This window comes from Stylophora pistillata, chromosome 5 (genome assembly GCF_964205215.1).
Source record: "Stylophora pistillata chromosome 5, jaStyPist1.2, whole genome shotgun sequence".
NCBI classification, from domain to species: domain Eukaryota; kingdom Metazoa; phylum Cnidaria; class Anthozoa; order Scleractinia; family Pocilloporidae; genus Stylophora; species Stylophora pistillata.
Window position 1 is genome coordinate 4977651 of NC_142523.1, and position 26041 is coordinate 5003691.

The 26041-nt window shown below is 37.4% G+C and overlaps 1 protein-coding gene across 8 annotated transcripts in view; it reads right to left on the minus strand.

The window, feature by feature from the left end:
- Positions 1–1144: 1144 nt before the first annotated feature.
- The window catches only part of LOC111319087 (uncharacterized), a 28067-nt gene continuing 3170 nt past the window's right edge, over positions 1145–26041 (minus strand). For 2 of the 8 annotated variants that reach the window (XM_088760516.1, XM_088760518.1), the window contains exons 2-6: positions 7415–7599; positions 5492–5769; positions 4732–5019; positions 4044–4121; positions 1145–3504 (exon numbers count right to left, since the gene is read on the minus strand). In XM_088760516.1, the coding sequence (XP_088616642.1) occupies positions 3239–3504; positions 4044–4121; positions 4732–5019; positions 5492–5769; positions 7415–7599 (1095 nt within the window). In that variant the 3' untranslated portion in view covers positions 1145–3238. Of the gene's footprint in view, positions 3505–4043; positions 4122–4731; positions 5020–5491; positions 5770–7414; positions 7600–8693; positions 8830–9857; positions 10059–19392; positions 19517–25942; positions 26039–26041 lie in introns of those variants that run through there. The other 6 variants (XM_088760515.1, XM_088760514.1, XM_088760513.1 and 3 more) reach the window with 6 other exon arrangements.

A 26041-nucleotide genomic window follows, 5' to 3' on the forward strand; every position in this document is an offset into this window, starting at 1 on the left:
TTGCTTCTTCCTCCCCACCCCCACTACAAATGACTATGATGTAGCATATCCAAATCCGATTAACTGGCGAATTTTGGCGGGAGAATGCGGGAATTCACTAATTGTGTTTGAGATTAGGTTTATCGACCTGTCAAGTTCTTTGAACTTCTTACAAAAAGGCGATGGAACTGACGCTTGGCATGAAATGACGGAAAAAACTCACGATGTTAAGGTTTTCAAAAACGCACGATTATTTTTCACTATCATGTTCTATCGTGAAGCGTGAAGTTATAGTATCGATTACCGTGATTCGTTATATTTAATAGTCGTGAATCGTGCAGTAGACTCCCTTACGGCCCCTCTTCAGTTGTGAATGTCGTTCTTTCTGTAGCTTTACATATATTTTTCTAGCTTACACTCCTTCGTTTCCTATGCGATAAATTCTACCATGAGCCGATCACGGTGTCTCCTAGTTTCAGATCTACCGAGGTACCATCACAAAATCATCAAAATATCACAACTGCAATCGGCTCAAATTGTCGTCAGAAGCGAAACTCTGATATTCCAAGGCATTGACATTTCGGATCTAAAGAAAATCGAGATTAGTTTTATTTTACTCTTTTAGGGTTAGTAGTAAGTTTCATCAATGACCTGAAATTTCAAATCTCAGACCAGTCCCCAAGTCCCTTCGCTGGTATCTCGAATCCCCCACCACTGTTGCCCCATGGGTCATGATCATGGCGCGAGATATACACTGTTACTTCGACACTTGATGACCAACGAATTCCTCAAGGGTGTGTTTGCGTGGAGGGGGGGGGGGGGCTGAGGGTGAGGGTAATTTTTCCATTTCGTTAGTGCCTTAATTTGGCAATATTTAATCTAAGGGTATAAAAATGCGAAAAAAAAACTGTATATGATCCAAATATTTCTTTTATACCTTGGTTTGTTGTTTCTGTTTTTCTTTTCCTCATTTTTGTCTTAAAATGGCAAATGAAAAATGACTGCAAATTAAATTAAAACTGTCTCTTTATTAAAAAAAACAAGTACATTTCAAGTACTGGTAACTGTTCAAATTCCTTTATATGCCCCTCCCCTCTCTCTCCCCCCATCTCTTTGTTCTACAACAAAAGTACAGCTACTCCCCTCTCCCTTCCTTTTCTGCTGGTCAAATCTATAGGCAGAGTTGATCAGACAAATGATTAATTACTATAAAATAAGATAAATATCAAATGATATTCAAATAGTTATTTTTATGCGTAATTGAAATAAAATATTATTTGAAGTTTTTCCAAATACCAGATAACATTTAACATAACAAATATACACAAAATTCTATCCATTATTATATTAAACATATCCTAAATTCAAAAAATCAATTTATATTAGAGGTAGGATACTTCACAATAAATTACTGTAATATAAACAGCTCATAATAAATATGGAATTAAAGAAAAGCATAGCAAATATCATTAACCCCAGAAGTGACTGACATGAAACTTCTCTCTATCATGTTCATCCATTATCCAGCCCACAAGTAATGAGAGTGAACAAACTAATATTAGGTAGAGGTTGTCATCCTGACCTAACACTAAATTCTCACAACTAATTTACAAGGAAATATGTGGCAGCGAGAGGAGTAGGGGCGGATTAACAATAAGAACTTGATATTATTGAATACACAGTGGTCGATAATTTCCTTCGTGTTTCCATTTTTGATGTCCTACTGAGGGTGAATCCAGACAATTAAAAAGGAGAGAATCAAAAATTGTGCAGAGAGAAGAACCTTGAAACCCCAACTTACTTCAGGAACATTAGAGTTAAAAACTTTCTTTGGAAAAAAAAAATTGAGAAATTTAAAAAGGGTTGATAAAGATAAAATGAGCCAGAGACAACCAAAAGGAATTAGCCTTACATGTTGGAAAATAAAAGGGTGAGGAAGGACTCCAAATATATTCAGATGCGTTTTTCATGAATAAAGTCACTTATAATTACCTATAGCTATGGTAAACTATGAAAGCAAACAAACTAACAACAAACATACAAAAAAAAAACAAGAAAAACAAAAATGACAAACAGAAAGACAAGACAAAATAGATACTAGATACTAATCAAGCAAACTAATTGTATACAACTTCCAAGTTTTACAAAGCTTTCATTAATAGCAATTGAAGAAGTTGTTTGTTACCATCTACTATATGGGGTATGTCATATAAAATATGTCAGCTGGGCTAATGGCAACATACTGTGACTATAAAAGTCATGAATTGATCTACCTAATCATGACATTACTATGCAATACCTTTTTAAATTAATCAAAAAAAAAAGTGATACCAAAATATATACAATTATCATGGTAAATTCCTATCTCTTGTCAGCTTGCATGCAACAAAAATTACAATCCTATGACAATTATTTTGCTCTTGTTCCTTTTCCCTACAAACATGTGAAAAATCTTTGGAAAAATATGGTACCGAGCTCAGAAAATAGACGAGCAGCATAAAAAACTGTTTTCTTTTCTACCGCGCGCTTCTCGTTGAATCAACAGAGTAGAATTCTTGTCATCTTTCAACTATTGTCATCTGTATTCGTCGCGCTTTTAAAAAGCTTAAGTGTTCAGATTATATTATTACAGAGGGAAACACAAATTGAACCCTTTTATTCCTCTCTTCTTTCCTTTTTGTTTGGTTTTGTTTTACTATAACCTTGGCGAGTAGAGAAAATGATTGGCCTCTGAATTGTACGTCTAAATTGGTGGCCTGTGTAGTCCAACCAGTCATTGTAAGTAATTATGTTTTGGATTCAAGACTGCTAGAAGACTGATGACACTGTGTTTACCTTTTGCTCAGTTATTTTTCAATCTGGGGCGGATCCAGCGGTGGTTCGAGTAATTCGGTCGAACCCCCTAAATTTTCCTTCAAAGTGCTGGAAATTATTTTTCCTGAGACCTAATTTTCAAATCTCCCAGGGGATCATGCCCTCGGACAATTCTCCGAAACCCTCTGACTAAATCCTGGATCCGCCCCAGTCAATGATAGGATATTGACACCTACTGGTTACTTTTAATTACAGAAACAAGCAGACCCCATGTATCATGAGACACTAATTGTCTTGCAGACCAAATGCATAATGGAAATGAAATCGAAATGCTGTGATGATAAGTGCTCATAAACTATATTAAATCCTTTCTCAGATAGTAAATGTTGCCTACGAGTCCCGGCCATGGAAAATGGGATCTACTTGTTAATGATAAAATGACCTTTCATACATAAGTAACCTCAGTAGTATTACCACTAGCTCCTACTTCATCTGGACAAAGCTTTTGTTGCACTGAATTGGCAGGAACCTCCAGACCAGCATCTTTCATGGCTTTAATCAATTTCTTAACTGTGCTGCCCTCCTTTTTCTCGTATGTTTCTAGAAAACTGTTGATATTAGTGGCTTGTTTGTCATCTCTCCATCCCCTTGATTCCTCTCTCAAGCCGGGGTCATCGAGTTTGTCCAGAACAGCTTTCCAGTGCGAGTACCCTTCAAAACAAAAGGTATGAGTAGTGTAGGTAGTCTGGTCAGCACTTCCCGCGGAGACTGGGTCCGAGTTTGGAATAAATTAAAAAAACTTGGACCCAGTCTCCCTGGGAAGTGCTGACTAGACTACCTACACTACTGGTATGTAATAGTCTGTCAATCAATCCATCAATCAATCAGTCACTGAACAAATTAATCAATCATTCAAATATTCATCGATTTATACATCTGTTGTTCATTGATTAATCTAGCTATCAGTCCTAACCAGTCAGGACTGATTCCAGGGAAATTTGATCAACCAAGTGACTAATGGATTGATTGATGAAAGCTGCAGTGATCCATGTATGGTAGTAGAGCAAGAATTATGAACGAAGTTCTAATTCTATTTTTTATGCGCAGGATCCATGCGGGCAAGATGGGCCCATCTTTCCCGCTTGGGTAGCCAATCAGAACACAGGATTCGCTCCATCTTGCCCACGAGCGCTGCGAGCGATGTAATGAAGAGGAATAACGGTTATGAAGGAAAATAGATTTTCACCTACCCAACTCTGAGCCACTGAGTTCTCTTATTAAAAGTTTTTTTTCCTCGGTGGAAAGATCCCTCACCAAACGATCTGTTCCTTAAGTAACAAAATATTATATATTAAGTGATTTTAAAACTAAGTCATAAGTAGTGAAAAAAATGCATCTTAAATGAACGGAGACAGGAAGTTCTGCGACATGAAGCTCGCGATAGTGTATGACTTTGACATTCTTTCTAATTCGTCATCATTAATGTTGTTACTTTGATTATCAATTTTCTCTTTAAATTCAATGTCAAAACAGTGGTCAGAATACAGTTTCTTGACACTGACGACTAAGTCAACGCAATGCAGTAATATCCTACTTGTGATTGTAACGAAGAAGGTTCTTTGGCTCTTCAAAGGTATAGGCAACATACATGCAATACAGCTTTAAGAATATTCAGGATTTTACAGGCAAACGTCAGGTGCAAGAAATATAAAGAACAAGAGAACACTTAGAACTGTTGCTTAAACTTTCACGATGACATCTTACAGCGAAACGACTAAACTAGCTTAGATGGGAAACGACTTATGGTTATTTTGACGAAATAGTAACTTCAAATGTTACTAAGCTAATAGTGTCCTTAAATTGGGGCGCATTTACGTGTAGCTGAACAGCCGAGGTACATAGTTGATATTTTAATATCAAGACTTAAAAAACTCTCACCATTTCTCTGCCTAATTGGCTCAAGAGGAACTTCCTCTTGAGTCAATTGAATAAGTTTTCTCCTTCTTCCTTTGCAAAATTTATATATGGCAAAAGTACTCAACGGTGCTAGTACTACGACGGCAACTACCACAGAAATGCCAATCGTCAGGTATTTGTCCTGATCAGCTTTCTGTTCCCTAGACGAGCCCTCAGTCCTCGGCACTTCTGATGAGTCCGCGGTCTTCGTCGTAACAACAGTCTGCCGTTTCGTACTTTTAGATACCACCTTGTCCTTTGAGTTGTTTCCTGACAACAAATATAACCATGTGTTTAGTTGTAATCGCAAGGCGATTGAAAGTCGTAAAGCCAGAACTAAGCAATTGATTTCTTTCAACCTTCTAATTACTGTAGTTAAACGCCCTTTTTAGGCAGTTTTCGTTAAATCAATCATTGAGTAATGAAAAGCCACGAGGAATTGAGGTCAAACCACTTTTGAATAAAATGTTAGCCAAGTTACATTATCTAAGAGTATGGTTCTATGTGGCATGCTGCTGTTTATTCTTTGGTCCACTACGATCAGCTCTTGTCTTTAAATTACAGAGACTTCCACGCACCTGGCTCAGTAGGAAAAATGATGACACTGATATTGGCTTACGGATGGTAAACATTTGTGGGAAATGTTTTGAACTGAACTAACAAGCTTAGGGAATATTTGAGAGTCTAGCTTTTAGTGTTTCTAGTTAGAGGCTACGTCGACATTACTTCAAAGCAAGGTTACCAGAAGTACTTGAAGTTGAAGTTATGGGAGTTGATGAGGTTGTTGACACTGCATCTGTATGTGTACTTCTCGGTGTGCAAATGCGGTCATGCTGTGTCAAGCATTTTTGCACTTCTTCCTCATTAAAGCGGCATGGAGGCGAGCACTTTGCACATGCACTGACTTTTTTGTCTATGTAGTATCCATCTTCACATCCATCGCATTCGGGTGGGGAGGATACCGTACACTTTTTGACGATTTTAGATTGTCCGGGTAGGCAATTTGAATAGGTATCACACCTTATACAAACGAAAACAAAAACACTCGATTCAATTATTTTCTTTAGAAGGACGGCAAAAATCCTTGTTAATAATAAAACAAGGTGCTAATGTGTCGAGTGAACGTTGCGAAGCTAAAGACAAATAAAATAAAATAGACCATGGTAGCCTTCGTAGGTTTGTTAAATACTGGTTTTCATCTTCTCAGGAGAATCCCTGACAGTGTCGGCGCAAGAGCCAAGGAGAAGAGCAATTATGTTCAACTCCCCTACTACCCCTCCTTCCCACACCTGCATATAATGCAAGTGTTGGCTGGGTTGTAATGAAATTTCTATTGATAGTTCAGATTACAATGAGGTTATCTTTAATGCGTCAGTTAAAGATGTTAAAACAGCAAGACACATTTAAATCTCACCTTAAAAGTCAGATAAAAATGTATTTGATTAAACACCCCTATTCCTGCCCAAAAAGGGATCACTTAACCCTTTAACCCCCAAAAGTGACTAACACATAACTTCTCCCCAAAATATCCATACATTATCCAACAGAGGTAAAGAGGAAACTCAAACTTATCAAGTAGAAGTTGTCAACTTGATCCATCACCAAATTCTTGTTTCTAAAGATTCGTACAGTGTACAGGCGAGAGAACAATAGGACACGTAGTCCCCTACTAGATTCACCAGCCTAAACCAATCCCAACCCACCCATCCCGCCCCTGGGGAGGACATCCATCACACAGTAATCTCGTGCGTGAGAAATTAACGTCTCCTACCTTTAACCTGCAGGAGACGGGACCTCCATTTATTCGCCCCTATTCGAGAAGACTAGAATATCTAACTATTTCTTGATGTTATAGAGAGGTAGCATGTTCTTCTCAATTATTTTTAAGACCTTGAGTGTTGGTCCGGCCGGGTCTCGAACCCTCGACCTCCCGCACAACAGTCCAGTGCTCTATCCATTGAGCTGAATGGATAGAGTTGAACTAGTTGTGACTAGTTTACAAAGATATGTGTTGCAGCAAGAGGGGTGAATTAACAATTGGATCCAGCCCGGTTAAAGGGTTAAGGGATTCTTAAAGATTTGCACTATCAAAGTTCAACTTATGTTCAATTATAGATTCATGAAAGGTTAGTGTTAGCTTTCGCAGGATATTTCATTTTGCAATTAAAGACAACTATAGCTTTAGTAAACCTTTAAGGATGCTGTGCGTCATGAAAGGTAACCAAATATTTTCCTGTCCGGCCCGACCTACCTCAGTCAATAAACATTTTTAAACATTTTATCACATGACCACTGACTAAGTTTGAAAAGTTTAATAAGTTTCTTTTAACTTAATTAGTACACAATAGACTGGCGCGAGCGGGAAACCTCATTTAATTCTACAAAAAAAATGTTTAATTTTTTTCCAGTCAGAATAAGAAACTCACCATTTATCGAAAAACGTGACCTATTTTCTCATTTTTATTTACTGCTGTCACCCGTCCAGCCCCACAAACGTCAGCTTTCAACATGGTTTCAGTTCTATGGGGTTGCGCGAAATGGGTCATGTGATAAAATAGATGATTGAGAGTAAAGAAAGTGTCTGACAGTTAAAAAACATGATAAGCATATCATTTAACTTCTACGACGAGATAACAAAAGGAGTTTTATTCCGGGAAAAACTTACAGAATGCATTCGTCTAATCCACTGGTATCTGAGTAGTCGTATCCTTCGATGCAAGGCTGGCATTGAGTATCCTCAGTGTCTGAGCAATGATTCTTTAAACCGTAACCCAGAGGGCATTGGGTGCATTTGGTGCACCCTTTGCCATCAAAGTAATAGCCTGGTAGGCAGTTCAAGGCTGTGGAACTCTGTAAGTTAATGAAATGTTGATTTAAAATCAAATTCAAAGTGGCTTATCTTAGCTGGGGGAAACTTATTAGGTTAAACCCTATCAAATTTGAACAAATTTTGTGATTTGTTTTGTCTTTTGTTTTGTTTTTTGTTTTGTTTTTTGTTTTGTTTTTTGTTTTGTTTTTTGTTTTGTTTTTTGTTTTGTTTTGTTTTTTGTTTTGTTTTTTGTTTTGTTTTTTGTTTTGTTTTGTTTTTTTGTTTTGTTTTTTGTTTTTGTAAAATGAGTGCTTAAATCTATTTACATTTCTTTTGGTAGTGGAAAACCTCGAAAGAAAGCTGTAAAGAAAAGGCGGAAAAGTTCCGAGTTGTTACTTTGGGTACCTTAGCTCAATAAATTGGCAAAGAATCATGAAATAAATAAATAGACATAAATAGCCTCTGAAAAGTAGGGGTAGGCCCAAACACAATACAACTCAGCGAAGGCATCATTGAAGCATTTATCGCATCCAATCAAAAATAATGGCCCAAAATACTGGAAACAATCAACGCAGTCTCTAAACCTTTCTCTTGCCTTTGTTCTATCATGAGAAAAGCAAGCTGCCTCAAGCTATAGAGGCCAAGTTACGTGTCGATAGTAAGGGAAAAATTAAATCATGTCTAGTCCCAGCTACAACTACTCGTAATCCGCTAAAATGATACAATCTAGAGCTCCCACACAGTAATTATAATATCTTGCAATTGCGTACTGAGGTAATAAATACAAACTTGAAAGCTTTCTCAATATTTGACCACATGGGGTGATTAAAACGATCCTTATTGAGATAAATTATGACCAAAACAGCGGCGCAGTGCCCGGCACTATTTCTCTTTACTGAAGCAACGACTACTACGTGATGTCGAAATATCTTAAGCTTTCTTAGATCTTGGGTGGTAAGCGACAGTTGCCAAAGGAAAAATGACAAACTTTCTACGTTTTTAGATGGTTAAATTCTACAGATGCGACTTTATACTTGTGATTACATAAGTAAAACAACTTTTAACATGTCAACTTTTGCCTGTAAGGGGTTTTCCCAACAACCGTTGCACATTTTTGGAGCATGGGTATTCCAACCTGACAGTTTATCCCTTCTGTACGAGGAATATGCTCGCGAAGTGGCGAATTCATCGTTGAAATCAAACAATGGTTGCCGACATCAAACATGCTTTTCCACACCACTGAACATGTCGAAAACCTCGCGCAAAGGGCAAACCATTACCTTGTAACAGTAGAACTAATAGCCTTTTCAATGGTAATAAGCCAGCCCATTTCTGTTATTCTTCACGAACTAAATGCTTGCAGTTTTTAAGAAACCCGCGTGACGATAAAGTCTCCAATAATGTCATCACAACTTCATGATGCAATCGATGTCTTGTGTTGCACTGCAGTTGTTAGTCAGTGCGCGGTACGAATAGTTGTAAATAACGTTGTTTCACGGGCGATTTAGCCCCTCTGTCAAATACGAACAAGGCAGAAAGTCCTTTGATCTGTTTGTGTTACAAGTAAATATGATGTCTAGCGCATAGTAGCAGACATTTCCCGACTGTCCTTGAAGCAAATGTGCAGAATATTCATGAATAGCGTGAAAATTAAATGCGTAAACATATGGTAAGCAAGTCTAATTATGGCAATTCCGGTCACTAAAGAGACAAACGAGAACTGAACACACGGAGTTGCGGAAAGCAACGAAAATCACTTTTCAACTTTGTTCTGTTAAAAAAGACGTGATTTTAATTAGTTAAACGACTTATATAATATCAGTTTTGAAACTCGTTAGGTATCGTAGAATAATCGATTGCGAGATGACGCAACTTATTGATAGGAATTTGCAGACTCGGCACATTCAACTTTGACACGAACACTATTCGTTTGTTTGGTTTGATCATGAATGGATAACTAAAATAAGCCCAAAGACAGTATTTTAACCCCAATTTTCTCCGTTACGAGCCGGCTTTAAACCGGTTTTCGCCAAAGCAACCCTTTGTGATCGCAGTTTAAGAACAGCCGCGCCCCACAATGCCACGTGGCATTGTGGGGCCAGTTAAGATCAAATTCTCTTCTTCTCAACATGTTTAAAATTGTGGTCATTTATTTACGGCTTTAGCCATCCTAAGAGGATTGCAAAATTCCAAACAATAAAGAGCTGGATCATCTTGTTAATAAACTCCGCTAGACGGGATTGGATGAGTGAAATAACGTTAATTCTAAGCTATCGACATAAATCTAATCATGACTCACCATTACTCTCACCGTCAGAAGTACCACCAGTATCAGAAACATTGTTCCAAGGTGTAATAACTTCAAAAAGTTAACTATTACTCTACAGTCAAGAGTCACGAACTTAGAGTTGCATGTCACCGAAAGTATGCTCTGGCCTTTTTGGCGCTGAGGCAACAATTCCAAAGCAGTCTGAACTCTATTGTTTTAAATGGATTATGCAAATAGTCCCTTTTAAAGTGTCGCATGATCGCAGCTTTATTTTGATTGGTCTGCAAGACAAAGCTTGTCGAAACTTTTATAGTTCATGAATACTTGTGGTTTAAATTTTTGAAAACTATTATTTATAGCTATTTATATGGGTTCTGCGCTACTAACATTTTTTGACCAAGTTGTCTAGGAATACAAGATTTAATTATCTCTCCTATGACATTGCAAAGGAGACTATCATCAATTGGTAGTATAATTGAAAGGGTCGAATTTGTTTACCAATACAGTGCACTTTGGTGTTAAATTTACATTTGTGGTTATTAAGCATTTTATTATTTCGTCAGTAAACCAATATCTGTTTAACTTCGTCTACAAACACCCCGTTATGAAAGAAGACAAACTTGAAGCAAATTATTGAAAAAAGGTTGAGACTCTCCTGGCAATGTAATCTTGAAGCAAGTTTTTTACATGTCAAAAAATTTACGGCGATCAAGCTGCTAAAGAAAAAGTCGCTTCCTAGTAATCCTAGAGACGGTAGTCGTCTATGTTTTGATAAAATATTGATATAGGCACCCGTATCAATAAAGTAATTAACTTTTCAGCTGGATACAGGTTTTTCTACTCAGGATTAAAATTAAGTTCTTAAAATAGCTCCGTTTTTTCGAGCCGCTGAATCAACGAAAAACAATGTCAATGTCGACACTATAAATTAACATGTGTGTCCGCTCAGTCTGTGTCTGTTTTTAAAATAAGATTAAAAACTTTTCTTTTTAGAAAAGCCTTTTATAATTAATATTAGCTGTCTTAAGTGTTAATGTTAAAGTTTTTGTAGGCGCCTTTGAACAGTAGGATACTGGAGCGGTATAGATCTTTTATTATTATTATTATTATTGTTATTATTATTATTATTATTACTATTACATAATCAAGAAAATGATAAATATAGCTATTAGAGCAACATATTACGTCTTTTGTTGTAGAAATAGGAATTGGGACAACCCAGATTTGATGCAATTTTGATTTTTGTGTGTGTGTTGAATAAGCCAATCTCAAGCAGCATTTATAAATTGCCTATACGTAGTGAGATTTACAATTGTACATTTAAAAACACAAAAAAAGTTCCCATTATTATTATTATTTCAAAGCTATTAACACCCCACTAGTAACATAGTTCAGTGCAATAAACGGAGCAATCTCTTTGTTATCATAACTTAGCAATGTTTGTTTGGTGCCAGCGACCTCAACATGCACTCCTTACTGCGCGCAGTTCATTATGAACAAAAGGGGTCAGTTTCCAAACAAGCTGTGGTGTTGCGTCGGTTGGAGGTGTTACAAGACAATTCAGTTTTATCAGCTGAACTGATAATGGAAATTGGCCACCGTAGAAAATTTCTAAAGGGAATGTTTCGAGACTCAAAGTCAAACTAAATTTCAAACATCATTCGCTTCCACATTAGTGTTCCGCTTACATTTGGTATTGTGTTTTGACTCAAGCAGGCATATCTTATAAAGAACTTAGAAAAGTATCTGACTGTTTTCAAACAGAAATGTCAGGCTGGAAAAAAAGAAAGGAAATCAATCGGCATAATTATCTGACCCGGCTTGAAAACGGAGAAAAAAGGAAACAGTAAACAGGAAATGCGTAAGATCCGTTTTCCGAACCTTGTTCGAGGATGTTCTAGTTGTTTGCGGTTGTAATTTTCCAGGCGGCATTTTTAATTAATTATCATCACTTTTTAATCTATCGCTCTTACTATTTTTAATTTATATCAAGCAAAAGTAAGAAGTGCTAACCTTGTTTGCATGCATGTCTTTCACACTCCTATGACCGCTTATCAACAACTGATCAACATTCCAAAGACCCATTAGGTAGTCTGGAAAAGCCGGAATCCGGAATTCCGCCGGAATATATCAACGTCTGTTTTTTTAATTCAAAACAACTCCGATGATTTTCCGAAGAGCGTCGAGCTCCGAATATACTTCGATGATTAACCGAAAACTATCCGAGAGTCTCCGAAGTTACCCGGAGATCCTCGAGGAACAATCGAACCCCCGGCTTCATTTGTTTTTTATCGACTTTTTTATCTCATCTTTTGTTTATTTTTAATTATTAACTTATCTATTTTATAACGGCCGTGAAACTAAATAATAAACAGCAAATCATTCGTCAAATTATAGGTTAACATGGTCAGCGTCCCTTTAATCGAGATCTCGATTATTCATTAAAAGGATACAAAGAAAATATAGCAATGCCTAAGTCAGTCTGCCATTTATTCAATTACGATTCCGGGAAAGCGCTGCTTAACGAAAGTTATAAGCTCTTCCGTTAGAGACAGGCCTCCCTCAGTTCTCCTCAACAGACCTTGCAAGTGGCCTGTCTGGAACCAGGGACGACGTGTGCACAGACATGCTATGTTAATATGGTAGTATCTTCTTTGTGCTCTGCCTAACTTCCAACATTTTGTGCCATCTAAATACAGATTTGGATACCAGTCCATCTCTAAACGTCCAATGACTACCATGCTTTCAACAGATTGAGAGTCTCTATGAAAGCTCCCTTCACATCAGTTACATTTTGAGATGTTTCCTTTTAGCTTCATTAAAAAGAAAGGATTAGGAGATTCAGGAATGATGGTTTCGGCGGTAAAGGATAATCTTTGGTTAATCTTCGAGTATATTCGGAGCTCGTACGCTCTTCGGAGAGGTAAGCTGGAAATGTTGAGACAATTTGAGTTAGATTGTGTGACAAGTTAGTAAGATAAGTGATTGCGTGGTGACAAATTTTCGCTTGTGGTTTCAGTGTCGGTAATGGGATCAATTAACCGGTCCATTTGTTAGCTGATATCGTTATCTAGGTGTTAGGGTGTGCCGCACGTACTGATAAGATAAAACCTGCCAAGATTTTTTGGTTGCTTTTTTCTATCGAGAAGGATAGAGACGTGATCTGTGAGTATAGTAACTAAGTGAAAAATAAAACCGTGAAGTTTGCGAAGAACAGCCTGGTGTTTTTTCGGCATTCGCAGTAGAAAACCTGCAAGGTTTGTTGAAGAGGAAAGAGGGAGGCCTGTCTTTAACGGAAGAGCTTATCGCTTTCGTTAAGCAGTGCTTTCCCAGAATTGAAATTGTGTAAATGGCAGACTGAGGAAAAGATAAAGAAGATACTACCATATTAACATAGCATGTCTGTGCACACGTCGTCCCCGGTTCCATACAGGCCACTTGCAAGGTCTGTTGAGGAGAACTGAGGGAGGCCTGTCTCTAACGGAAGAGCTTATAACTTTCGTTAAGCAGCGCTTTCCCGGAATTGTGATTGAATAAATGGCAGACTGACTTAGGCATTGCTATATTTTCTTTGTATCCTTTTAATGAATAATCGAGATCTCGATTAAAGGGACGCTGACCATGTTAACCTATAATTTGACGAATGATTTGCTGTTTATTATTTAGTTTCACGGCCGTTAAAAAATAGATAAGTTAATAATTAAAAATAAACAAAAGATGAGATAAAAAAGTCGATAAAAAACAAATGAAGCCGGGGGTTCGATTGTTCCTCGAGGATCTCCGAGTAACTTCGGAGACTCTCGGATAGTTTTCGGTTAATCATCGAAGTATATTCGGAGCTCGACGCTCTTCGGAAAATCATCGGAGTTGTTTTGAATTAAAAAAAACAGACGTTGAAATATTCCGGTGGAATTCCGGCGGAATTCCGGCTTTTCCAAACTACCAGAGCCATTAAGCCATTTCTCACGCCATCGTAACCAATATGCAGTTGGGTGATTTCAACAAGTCATTCTGCGCCGGATACGTGTCTCGTTACCGATGATGGAAATATTTTCCAACGGCGATGTTGTTTTAAAACACCTCGTCAATTAAAAGCGGTATAAACTTACACCTATCATGAAATAACTGACTAAATGTTCTCAATGGTAATATTTATTATGCGAACAATAAGTTCAAGTTCAGTGCGCCGGAAAAATAAACACCCACTATTAAAGCCCCTCGGAATCCAATTTATGATGAGTAAGCTTCGATTTGTTTAAAAAATATTAACTCCGTCGTATCTGCGCTTTTTGAAAACTAACATTACTTTCTCCTGGAGCCAATCGATTTTTGAAATCTGTTCTTATGTTCAGCCAAAAGGATTGTAAGCTCCCCCAAGGCAACAATTATTTTGCAAAAGCTTTTGAAAGCAAAGATTGTTAATTAAGTAATAGTTGTCACACTTGTTATGTCTACTTCTCATACAGTGAATCGTCTGAAGTGCAGGAGTCAATAGCTGCGGCGTGTTTCAAATTTCCCCGACGACCACTGAATCCTCTATAAACACGAGATCGTCAGTTTTGCTGTGTGTAGGATTCACGATGCTGGCAAGTTCAAAATATCGAAAGCAGGCGATCAAGAGCCAAAATCCTCTCTTGCCGAAATCCTTTGTAGATTCTAGAAAACTGATTTTCATCAGCTGAGGCAAAGCGGACAGAGACTTTTTGTCGCAAGAGCACTTTAAAGATAATGATAACTTCTGTTTAACCTTGAAGCTAATTGATGGTTATCGATTGCCCCTTTATGTAAAACACGTCCACTCGCGGACGCTCACGGATGAATAGTCCTTTTTACAGTTCCCGGCGCCATATTGAATGTGTAACCGCGCAAACATGATAGCGAGGTTAGTGTTGAGTCGCGTTGCGAGTTCTAGTGAGAGTTTAGTGAAATGTGGTGGTGCTCTGTCCTTTTCATCGAGATATTTCGACAATGAACGATACTTTCCCTACGCAGGATATTCCTCCTTCTTCCTTGAAAGGAAGAGGAAGACACTGTGCCGCTTTTTGGTTGTGTTAATAGCTATTATGACACAGCAGGCAATCCAACAGGTCTGCATTTCTTCTAGTTTCCGAATGACTTCCAGCAGTGAATCAGATGGTGCAATCTCCTGAATCGCCAGCATGGAAAGGACGGATTCTTCATCACAAAATCAATTTTTTTGTGCTCAGAACATTTCAAAAAAGAAGACATGCGAAAAAACGTGGGCAGGTCGCTGGAAATTGGTGAAAGGTTTATAATGTTTGTACGGTTGTTTTGTTGCTTGGACACCGAAAGAAAATGCCTGCTTTGATTTTCGGTATTGAAGTGTTTATGTTGGGATTTTTGTTTTTGGGGGGGGGGGGGGATTTTTTTCTCCTTATTAAAAAGGTGATATTTATATTTCTTTGTGTACTGTGGTCTCATACGATATCTGTGAACTGAATGTAAAATTATAAAATTGTAATGTACAATTAAAATGTAAAATTATAAATTTATAAAATGATGAGTTTAATTATTATATATATGGGCAGAACCATCTCGATTTAACTGGTCAGTACCGAAAAAACTATGGAAAATGCCTGCGAAAAGGGTCCCGGTAGCAACTGTGACAACTGAAGGAGAGTCATTTGAAGTTGAACAGGAATTATTTCACCAAGAAGTTAAAGCACCTGTGTCAACTGTCAATGCTGCTTCACCTTCACCAGCTCAAATTTAATGCTCAAATTGATTTAGGTGTAATCTTTCCTAACATTAAGAAATATTAATATTAATGTTGTTAGTACTCAGGGAAAAAAAAGATGATGTTGGGCTTGTAAAATCAAGATAAGGTACCATTGTACATTGTGTAAATAAGGGAAGTGATTGGCATGACAATAAAACGCGAGTTAAACTATGTCTTTATGGGAAGGAGCTTCAAAATTCTATTCTTCAAACATAACATTTCGAAGAGCCTATTGACAATAATTAACATTATTATTCACAGGAGAAAAAATAAACAGTTCTGTACAGTCTAAAATAATCCTAGTTGTTGCATATTGAGCAAACTCTTGCAGCATATTTTTGTGAACAAGTTCTTGTGCTGGAAATGGGAAAGGTTCTTTCAGTTCCACATAGTTAAGATTAATCCATGTAATGCAGATTCTGGACACCAGGCTCTTGCTGATCCCAAATCTATCAGCAAGATCTTGTACAAATAACCCAGCCTTTAGTCTCATAAGTATGAGCAAAAATTCATCCAAGAATGACAGTTTCTTGAAGGCCCCGGCTTACTTCTGTTATCATCTGTTTGGTGTGGCTGACTCTCTTTCGACAATTTCTCTCCTTTCCAGTACTGCATCTTTGCCAGCACTGGGTCAATAAAATTATAGAAGCTTATGAGTGCTCCATAGTTTGGGAATCCAGTATAAAATAGAACCGCAGACTCATCATCTTTAATTTTGTCAATTGAAAATTGGCACGCCAATAAATATCCCCCTCATTTTCAACTTCACTTAGTTTTTCTTTCAAGTCAGCTAATTGTACTTGCAGTAGCTCTATTTCCCGTTGCAGCTTAAGAACATCTGATTGTTGCAGGGCTGGTGAAGATGAAGCAGCATTGACAGTTGACACAGCTGCTTCAACTTCTTGGTGAAATAATTCCTGTTCAACTTCAAATGACTCTTCTTGAGTTGTCACAGTTGCTACTGGGACCCTTTAAGCAGGCATTTTCCGTTTTTTTTTTCGGTACTGACTAGTTTAATCGAGATGGTTCTGCCCATATATATAATAATCAACTCATGATTTTATTAAATTTTTAATTTTACATTTTAATTTTACATTATAATTTTATAATTTTACATTCAGTTCACAGATATCGTATAAGACCACAGTGCACAAAGAAATATAAATGTCACCTTTTTAATAAGGAGAAAAAAATCCCAGCATAAACACTACAATACCGAAAATCAAAGCTCCATTTTCTTTTGGTATCCAAGCAACAAAACAACCGTACAAACATTATAAACCTTTCACCAATTTCCAGCGACCTGCCCACGTTTTTTCGCATGTCTTCTGTTTTGAAATGTTCTGAGCACAAAGAAGTTGATTTTGTGATGAAGAATCCGTCCTTTGCATGCTGGCGATTCAGGAGATTGCACCATCTGATTCGCTGCTGGAAGTCATTCGGAAACGAGAAGAAATGCAGACCTGTTGGATTGCCTGTTGTGTCATAATAGCTATTAGCACAACCAAAAAGCGGCACAGTGTCTTCATCTTCTTTTTGAAGAAGAAGGAGGAATATCCTGCGTAAGGAAAGTATCGTTCATTGTCGAAATATCTCGATGAAAAGGACAGCACCACCACATTTCACTAAACCCTCACTAGAACTCGCAACGCGACCCAACACTAACCTCGCTATCATGTTTGCGCGGTTACACATCCAATATGGCGCCGGTAACTGTAAAAAGGGCAATCTATTTTTAGATCTTTCTTTCTTTATCATTTGAAAAGAAACAACATTCGCTCATAGTTGGACTTTTAAGTCGTTCTGTATCTCTTGTCCGCTGAATTTGCACGAATGGCAATGACGAAGAATCAGTAGTTGAAAAATTGGCATTCTATTAGCTTCAATAAGAAGCTAGTGGACGATCAAAAAAAGATAGTCAGATCTATCGGCTTAGCTTCGATGTGCATTTTAGGATAGGGGTTTTTCCCGGGCCCTTCAACCCCATCGCCGACTTTAAAGCGGTTGTCTACCTTACTGTCGGAGTTTTATCGTTTCCGTGATGGTAACAAACAGTCAGAAATCAAATGGACAAGTTGTTTTGATAGTAACAAGTGTTGTTTGTTCATGATTAGTGATCGTTAAGACGTCTATTTAAGGAAATGACTTTTTCACAGATGGACGATAAACAGGAAGTTATTATGGTGAAAATTCTCTTTTTTACTCGGAGGCAACTTTTTTATCTTTTTTGGGCATTTCCGCTCAAGAGAGCGACTGCTGCGACGAATAAAGACAGAAAACCGGTCAATGAGCCACAGTTCTTCCATCAAGTCCGCAGAGAGCCCAAGAGAGTTGCACTCATCTTCCATTCAAGTGACATATCCAATGAGAGAGACTTTAATACCCTTTTCATCCATAAAGTTCCTTGTCATGCTTGAGACATTGAGGTAATGTGATGAATAAATTATTTGGCAAAGCATGAGCTCATTAATTTTCATAATCCATTGTCTTCTGAATAACGACAGCTCATTTGTCTTAATTGTTCTTAGCTAAATCCAGTCAAAGCTAGTTAATTACGAATCCTATTTGTAAATACCATCAAAAGGGCAACTGAATAAGTAAACAATTAATTAATTTGAAATCTCACAGATTACTCATTTTTCTAATCTTTCCATATTTATCAGTTAAAAAGTCATTTTTCGACCACAAAGGTTTATGTTTCTTGTCTGTTGTATTTGGAGGAATGGCACCAACGAAGGAAAAACTTAAATACAAGAACTTTTAATTCTAGTTAGCTTTTGTTATGACTAACGTGGAAAGGAATCAAATGTTAACAGGAAGAGAACCTGCCTGAGGTATTTCCGTTCTACCAAATTGCTCTTAAGTTAATTATGGTTTGTCTGAGTAGGGGTAACTTAAAACAAACTAAGAAGAGTCGCACCGTCTTTAAAATACGGTTGAAGTTACATGACTCAAGTGTGAAACTCTATCGGAATATTTTAATGAGTGCTTTAAAACGGTTACAAATTACATGACTCAAGTGTGAAACTCTATTGGAATGTTTTAATAAAAACAGTCAATCAGCTGTGAGAAGATCCAAATTATTGACAGAATTTAGGCACGTGAACGGAAACTTAATGCAATTCTAAACATTTTCAAACGCGTTTCCTGAAAACAGCACACTTTCGGAAAGCAATGAAAATGGCCTTTTTAGCTTTGTTCTTTTAAAAAATAACTAAAAAAAAAGAAAATAAACCTGATTTTAGTCATCTACACGACTTACTGAATGAATATCAGCTGTGAAGCTCGGTGGGTATCGTAGAATAATTGTCACTTAAGACACTCAAACAGCCAATCGGCTGCGAGATGATGCAGTTTATTGATAGATAAACATAAGATTTTGCAGACTCAGCACATTCCGCTTTGACACGAGCAATATTCGTTTGTTTGGTGCGATAATGAATGGAAAACTAAAACAAGCCCGAAGACAGTATTTTTACCCCATTTTCTCCGCTACGAGCCAGCATTAAACCGGTTTTAGCTAAAGCTGACTGTTTGTGAGCGCAGTTTAAGAACAGCCGCGCCCGGCAATGCTACGTACAAAATAAGTTAAGATCGATGTTTGGTCTTCCCAAGACATTTAGCCGATTAAAGTTTGGTAATAACCCTAAAATAGGAACATTATTTTGTTACGGCTTCAGCCATCCTGGGAGGGTTGCTGAGTTTCGAACAAAGGTGATTTGGATCATCTTGTTCATAAATTCCGTTAAGCCGGATCGGGCGGGCAGACAGTGTGTAAAACAAAGTTAATACTGAGCTATCAACATAAATCTAATGATGACTCACCGTTTCTCTCACCGTCAGGAGTATCACCAGTATCAGAAACATTGTTCCAAGGTGTGATAATTTCAAAAAGTTAACTGTTACTATACATTTAGAGTCACGAACGTAGAGTTGCGTGTCACCGATAATATGTGCTGGCCTTTTGGCTTATGAGCTATGGCAATTCCAAAGCAGTCTGAGCCCTTTTGTTTTAAAGAGATCGTCTTGATTGTCCCCTTTACAGTGTCGCGGCTTTTAATTGGTCAGCAAGACAAAGCTTGTCAAAACTCAATATATACCTAAAGAAATGTCGTCCAAATCTTTGAAAGCTATTTATTTATAGGTGTGTATACGAGTTCTCCGCATTTCTAGCATTTTTGGACTAAGTTGTCTAAAAATACAGGATTACTTCAGTATTAATTCAGGATTACTTCAGTATTAATTCAGGATTACTTCAGTATTAATTCCGGATTACTTCAGTATTAATTCAGATGCGAATTAGCATAATGGCAGGCGGTCACGCGTTTGTATGCTCCGCTATTTTTGTTATTTCTTGCATTTTTCTAAGGCCTGTGACTTTTCATTATGGCTATTCCGTTTGCAGCCAACTTTACGTCTCTTCGGAAGGTGTTGTCAGTAACTCTCAAACACGTTTCTGGGCGTATGAAGATGAAATTACGCTCTCCTACGAACCACGTGGCGGCCATGTTGATCTTGAAAGGTCAAGACGCTCGAGGAGAAGGAGGTTTCATCCGGCTAGGGTCAGCTACTGCTCAAATACTTGTGCTACATTTAATACGGAGTATTTATTGCTCTCTGGCGACATAAAATCTAATCCTGGACCTCCACGTGCAGTTGGGCAAGCTCGCTATTCTGATAAACAATCGTCTAAGTCAATTATTCGCTGTCTTTCTTTAAATGCAAGATCAATTTGCAACAAGCTTGGTGAACTTCAGGATCTTGTTAGAACTAAAGGCGTGGATGTTGTAGCTATTACTGAAACTTGGCTCCATCAGAGAATAATGGATACTGAAATTCTCGACTCAAATTATGTTATCTTTCGTCGAGATAGACAACAGGGTCAACGTGGTGGTGGTGTTTTGCTGTGCTTTAGGTCTGATTTTATATCAGTTCGCCGCCGTGATCTTGAAATGGATGAAGTTGAGGTTGTTGTATGTGAAATATCAGATACAAACAACTCCAAAATGATTATTGCAGTATTCTACCGACCACCGAATATGGACTCTGGATATCTACAGAATGTTGTGAATATCTTTTACAATGTTCATCGAACTGGAATAAACAACATTTTTATTTTGGGAGATTTTAATTTTCCCAATGTTAACTGGTCCAACTACACTTCATCATCCAATTTTGATTCCATATTTATTGAATGCCTATATGACTGCTTTTGGTCTCAGTTGATTAATGTACCAACACGATGTGCTAATGACAGAGCGACAACGCTTGATTTGCTCATCACTTCGGTCCCAGAATATGTCAGGCGTATCGAAAGTCTCTCTGGGGAATTTTCCTCAGACCATATGATCATAACTTTTGAAATTATTGTACCACCGAAACGCATTAAAGCATTTAAGCGTTACGTTTATAATTATAAAGATGCTGATTTTGCTGAGTTACGAAATCTCGTAAAGTTTGTACCTTGGGATTTAGCCTATGAGGAAGATGACATGGAACTTTCAACCGCCAAGTGGTTGGATCTCTTTCTCGCAGCTGTAGACGATTGTGTTCCTAAAATAAAAGTTGGATCGGCTAATAGTGCTCCATGGATTGACGCAGAAGTTCTGAAAGCTGTGAGAAAGAAAGAGAGACTCAGAAAGAAAGCTAAAAAGTCTTCCTCTGTTTATCACTGGGCAACTTTCCGAAGGTGTTGGGCGGAACTCAAGTCCCTCATCAAATGGAAACGTAAACAGTACTTTAAAGGACTATCATCTACTTTGACAGAGAATCCCAAGCGATTCTGGGCTTTTTATCAATCCAAATATAAGAACAAAAGACTTCCATCTTCTGTCCGATACAATGGAGCCAATGTGTCTGACGCTCAGGATAAAGCTGAGTTATTTAACAACTATTTTAATTCAGTTTTTAAGGGTGATGACTGTGTCCCTTTGCATGAAGACTGCTTTCTCGGTGACTTCGATGTTGGTGCTGATATTTTGAATAACATCGAACTTTCTCCGGCTACTGTTTTGAAATTCTTGGAAGAGTTAAACATCTGTAAATCCTGCGGTCCAGATGGTGTCACATCTCGGCTACTGAAAGAGTGTGCAGATTCGATTTCATCTCCTCTTTGTACCTTGTTCAACAAACAACTCGGTAGTGGTTGTTTTCCAAAACTGTGGAAGGTGGCTAATCTGGTTCCAGTTTTTAAGTCTGGTGACAAGGAAATGGTTGAAAACTATAGAGGGATATCATTACTGTGTATCATCTCCAAAGTCCTTGAAAAGTGCGTTTTTTCATGTGTTTTTCCCTTTATCCAGCCTAAACTTTACCATCTACAAGACGGTTTTGTCAAAGGACGTTCATGTGTTACAAGTCTTCTCAGATCTACATTTGTCTTTGCCAAAGCACTTGATGAGAAGAAACAGCTTGATGCAGTATTTCTGGATTACAGTAAAGCATTTGACTCTGTATCATTTAACTGCTTATTAAGGGAACTGTATGGCGTTGGTATAAGAGGGAACTTGCTATCTTGGTTTAGAAGTTATCTGACAGATCGTTTGCATAAGACAGTTATGGATGGCCGAGCATCTTCTTTACTGCCTATTTCATCCGGTGTGCCCCAGGGGTCTATCCTGGGACCCTTGTTGTTTATAATATATATTAACAGTGCCCCAAGTGTGACAGATGCTAAGACTAATGTCCAACTCTATGCGGATGATGTGAAGTGTTATCGAGTTATTGATAACGGTGCTGACGCAGTTCAACTACAAAGAGACTTGCTAAGCTTAACTGGTTGGTCGTCTGAGCATTTGATGAATTTCAACGCTAATAAGTGTAAGCACCTTATCGTGACAAAGAAAAAGAGTTTTATGCACACATCATATAATCTGAGTGGGTCACAGGTTGCAGTCGTTTCAACTGAGAAAGATCTAGGCGTTCATGTTTCTTCAAATTTATCCTGGAACGATCACATTGACTTTGCTATAAGTAAAGCAAATAAGATGTTGGGTATTATCTATAGAACGTGCACCATTGATTGTGACCAAAAAACTATGTTGATTCTATATAAATCGTTGGTACGACCGCAGCTGGAGTACGCATCTCAAGTTTGGTCTCCCTATACTAAAGCAAAAATTAAGGCCCTTGAGCGTGTTCAAAGGCGTGCCACCAAATTTATCTTGAAATGTGATTTAACTTATCCAGAACGTTTACTAAAATTAGGTCTTTTGCCTCTCGAGTTTAGAAGGGAGGTTTTAGATTTTTGTTTCTTTTTTAAATGTCTGAAGGGGCACATTGATTTTGACGTCCTATCATATGTTAGCTTCAAATCATATAAGTACAATATGAGGAACACAGAAGCCATACTTGCCAAGGGTCGCTTTAGAACCGATGTTTTTAAATTCTCATTTTTTAATCGCATTGTGGATTTATGGAATGACCTGCCTGTAGCTATTAGGACAATTGATCGAGTATCATTGTTTAGTAAGAAAGTGAATCAGTTTTATATCAGTAAATTTAACTTAAATAAGGATAAATTTTTATAATTTTTGATTACGTATTGTTGTTGCTATTTGTCTAAGTTAGTTTTTAATTTTTTTGTATTTTATCACAGGCAGTTTATTTAAAATAAGGAATCTAGAATTCTGTATAAACTGGCCTAATTACTCAGATATCTCTTTTTTATACTTGTATATATATTTAACTCCTTGTTTTTGTTTTTGTTTTGATTATCTGTGTAATTGAATTTGAGTAAATAAATAAATAAAAAAAATAAATTACATTTAGGCTTATTAAACATTTTATTGTTTGATCACTGAACTAGTCTTTGTTTAACTTCGTATATAATAACCCGGTTATGAAAGAAGACAAACTTGAAGCAAAGTATTGAAAAAAGGTTTAGACTTTTTTGAAGCCGCTGGATTAACGAAAAACGATGTCAATATCGGCACTTTAAATTTACCATCTGTGTTCATTTCAAAGGTGTTAACATCCCTTCTAGTAACATTGTTTAGTGCAACAAACGGAGCAATCACTTTGTTTTTATAACTTAGCAATGTTTGTTTGGTGCCGGCGACCTCAACATCCACTCCTAACTGCAGTTCATTATATGAACAAAAAGGGTCAGTTTCTAAACAAGCTGTGGTGTGGTGTCGGTTGGGGGTGTTACAAGACAATTTTGTTTTATCAAATGAATTGATAATGGAAATTGGCTACCGTAGAAAATTTCTAAAGCGAATATTTCGAGACTCAAAGTCAAACTAAATTTCAAACATCATTCGCGTACACATTACTATTATGTTCCACCTACATTTTGCTATTGTTTTGACTCAACCAGGCATATCTTATAATGAACTTGGAAAAGTATCTCGCTGATTTCCAACAGAAATGTCAAGTAGGAAAAAAAAAGGAAATAAACTGGCAAAATTATTTTACCCGGCTTGAAAAAGGGAAAAAAGGAAACAGTATGCAGGAAATGCGTAAGATCCGTTTTCGAACCTTGTACGAGAATAATGTTCAAGTTGTTTGCGGTTGTAATTTTCCAGGCGACATTTTTAATTAATTATCAACACTTTTTAATCTATCTCTTTTACTATTTTTAATTATCAAGCAGAAGTCAGTGTTAAGATTGTTGGCATGCATGTCTTTCACACGCATATGACCCTGATCAACATTCGATTCCAAAGACCCATTAAGCCGTTTCTGACGCCATCGTAACCAATTCATATGCTAATTTGGGTGATTTCGACAAATCACTCTGCGCTGGATACGTGTCTTGTAACCGATGATGGAAATATTTTCCAACGCCGATGTTGTTTTAGAACACCTCTTTAATTACAAGCGTTTTAAATTTGCACCTATCATGAAATAATAACTAAATAAATGTTATCACAAGTAATATTTACCTTAAGCGAACAATATAACTGTCTTCAGCCGGAAAAATAAGCACCCACTATGATAACCTCACGCAATCCAATTTATGATAAGGAAGCTTTGATTTGTTAAAAAAAAAAAAACATTAACTCTGTCGTGTCTGCGCTTTTCGAGAACATCAATTCCGCCTAGAGCCAATCGATTTTAGAAATTTGTTCCTATGCTTAGCAAAAAGGATTATTTGTAAGCTCCCCAAATGAAACAATTATTTTGCAAAACTGTTGAAAGCAAAGGTGTTAATTAATAGTTGTCACACTGTATTGCAATTGTCTTTGATTGTTAGGTCTACGGCTCCCACAATGACCCGTCGTCTGAAGTGCAGGAGTCAAGAGCCGGGGTGTGTTTCAAATTTCCCCGACGACCACAGAATCCTATAAAACGAGCTCGTTTTGCTGTGTGTAGGATGCATGATGCTGGCAGGTTCAAAATATTGAAAGCAGGCGATCAAGAGCCAAAATCCTCTCTTGCCGAAATCCTTTGTAGATTTTCATCGGCTGAGGCAATGCGGACCGAGACTGTTCTTCGTAAGAGCACTTAATCTGTTTAACCTTGAATCTAATTGATGGTTATCGACTGCCCCTTTAAGTAAAACACGTCCCCTCACCGACATTCAGGGATGAATAAATATTCAGATCTTTCTTTCTTTATCATTTGAAAAAAAAAAAAAATAGTCACTCATTTTTGGATTCTAAGGTGTATTGTGTTTCTTGTCCGCTGAATTTGGACGAATGGCACTGACTAAGAATTAGCAGTTAAAAAATGGACATTCTATTAATTTCAATGAGAAACTGATGGACGATCAGAAAAAAGATAGTAGATCGAACAAAAAAAAGGATAAACTCAAGTAGAAAACGTCACAAGTCTGGCTAGCTTTAATCACGACTCACTTAAATAGGAATCAAACAGGAAGCGGGCCTATGTGTAGTGTTTCCGTTCTACCAATATTGTATTCAAATTATGGCTTGCTTGTCTGAGAAGGGGAAACTGGCAAACTAAGAAGAATCGCGACTTTTTTAGGATGATCTCAGACATATCGACTGATTGATACATGTATGTTTTTTTCAACCCGTTGAGGATAAGCGAGTAAACAATTTTAAAGAGTGGCAAAAACAAGGGCAATGCAACGCATCGATTACACCAATTACCTAAAGCCCACCTCTGTTAAACATTGTCCCAGCCAAATTGATGCTAACTTGACAATGTGTTATTATGAATAAATAAAATGGACATCGGTGGAGACGGGATGAAAAGATTGTACAACACGATTAAAATACTATCAAGCATGCGACGCTTTCAAGTCTTCGTTTTAAAAACGGCAAGGGATGTACACCAGTCTTTGATTATCGTCCCGATATAAGAAGTTTCTGTGCTTTCTAGTAGTTCGCGATGAAACACCAAAAACCCACATTTTCCAAAGAACAAGAAATATGCAGCGTAACAGAAATTAGTTTTCACTTACCGAAAACACCGTAACTGACATGAGTAAAAGCGTAACTGCGCTATGTTTCCACCACAGTCCCAACATCTTGATTCCCATCCGAAAGCCGCGGAAACGCTA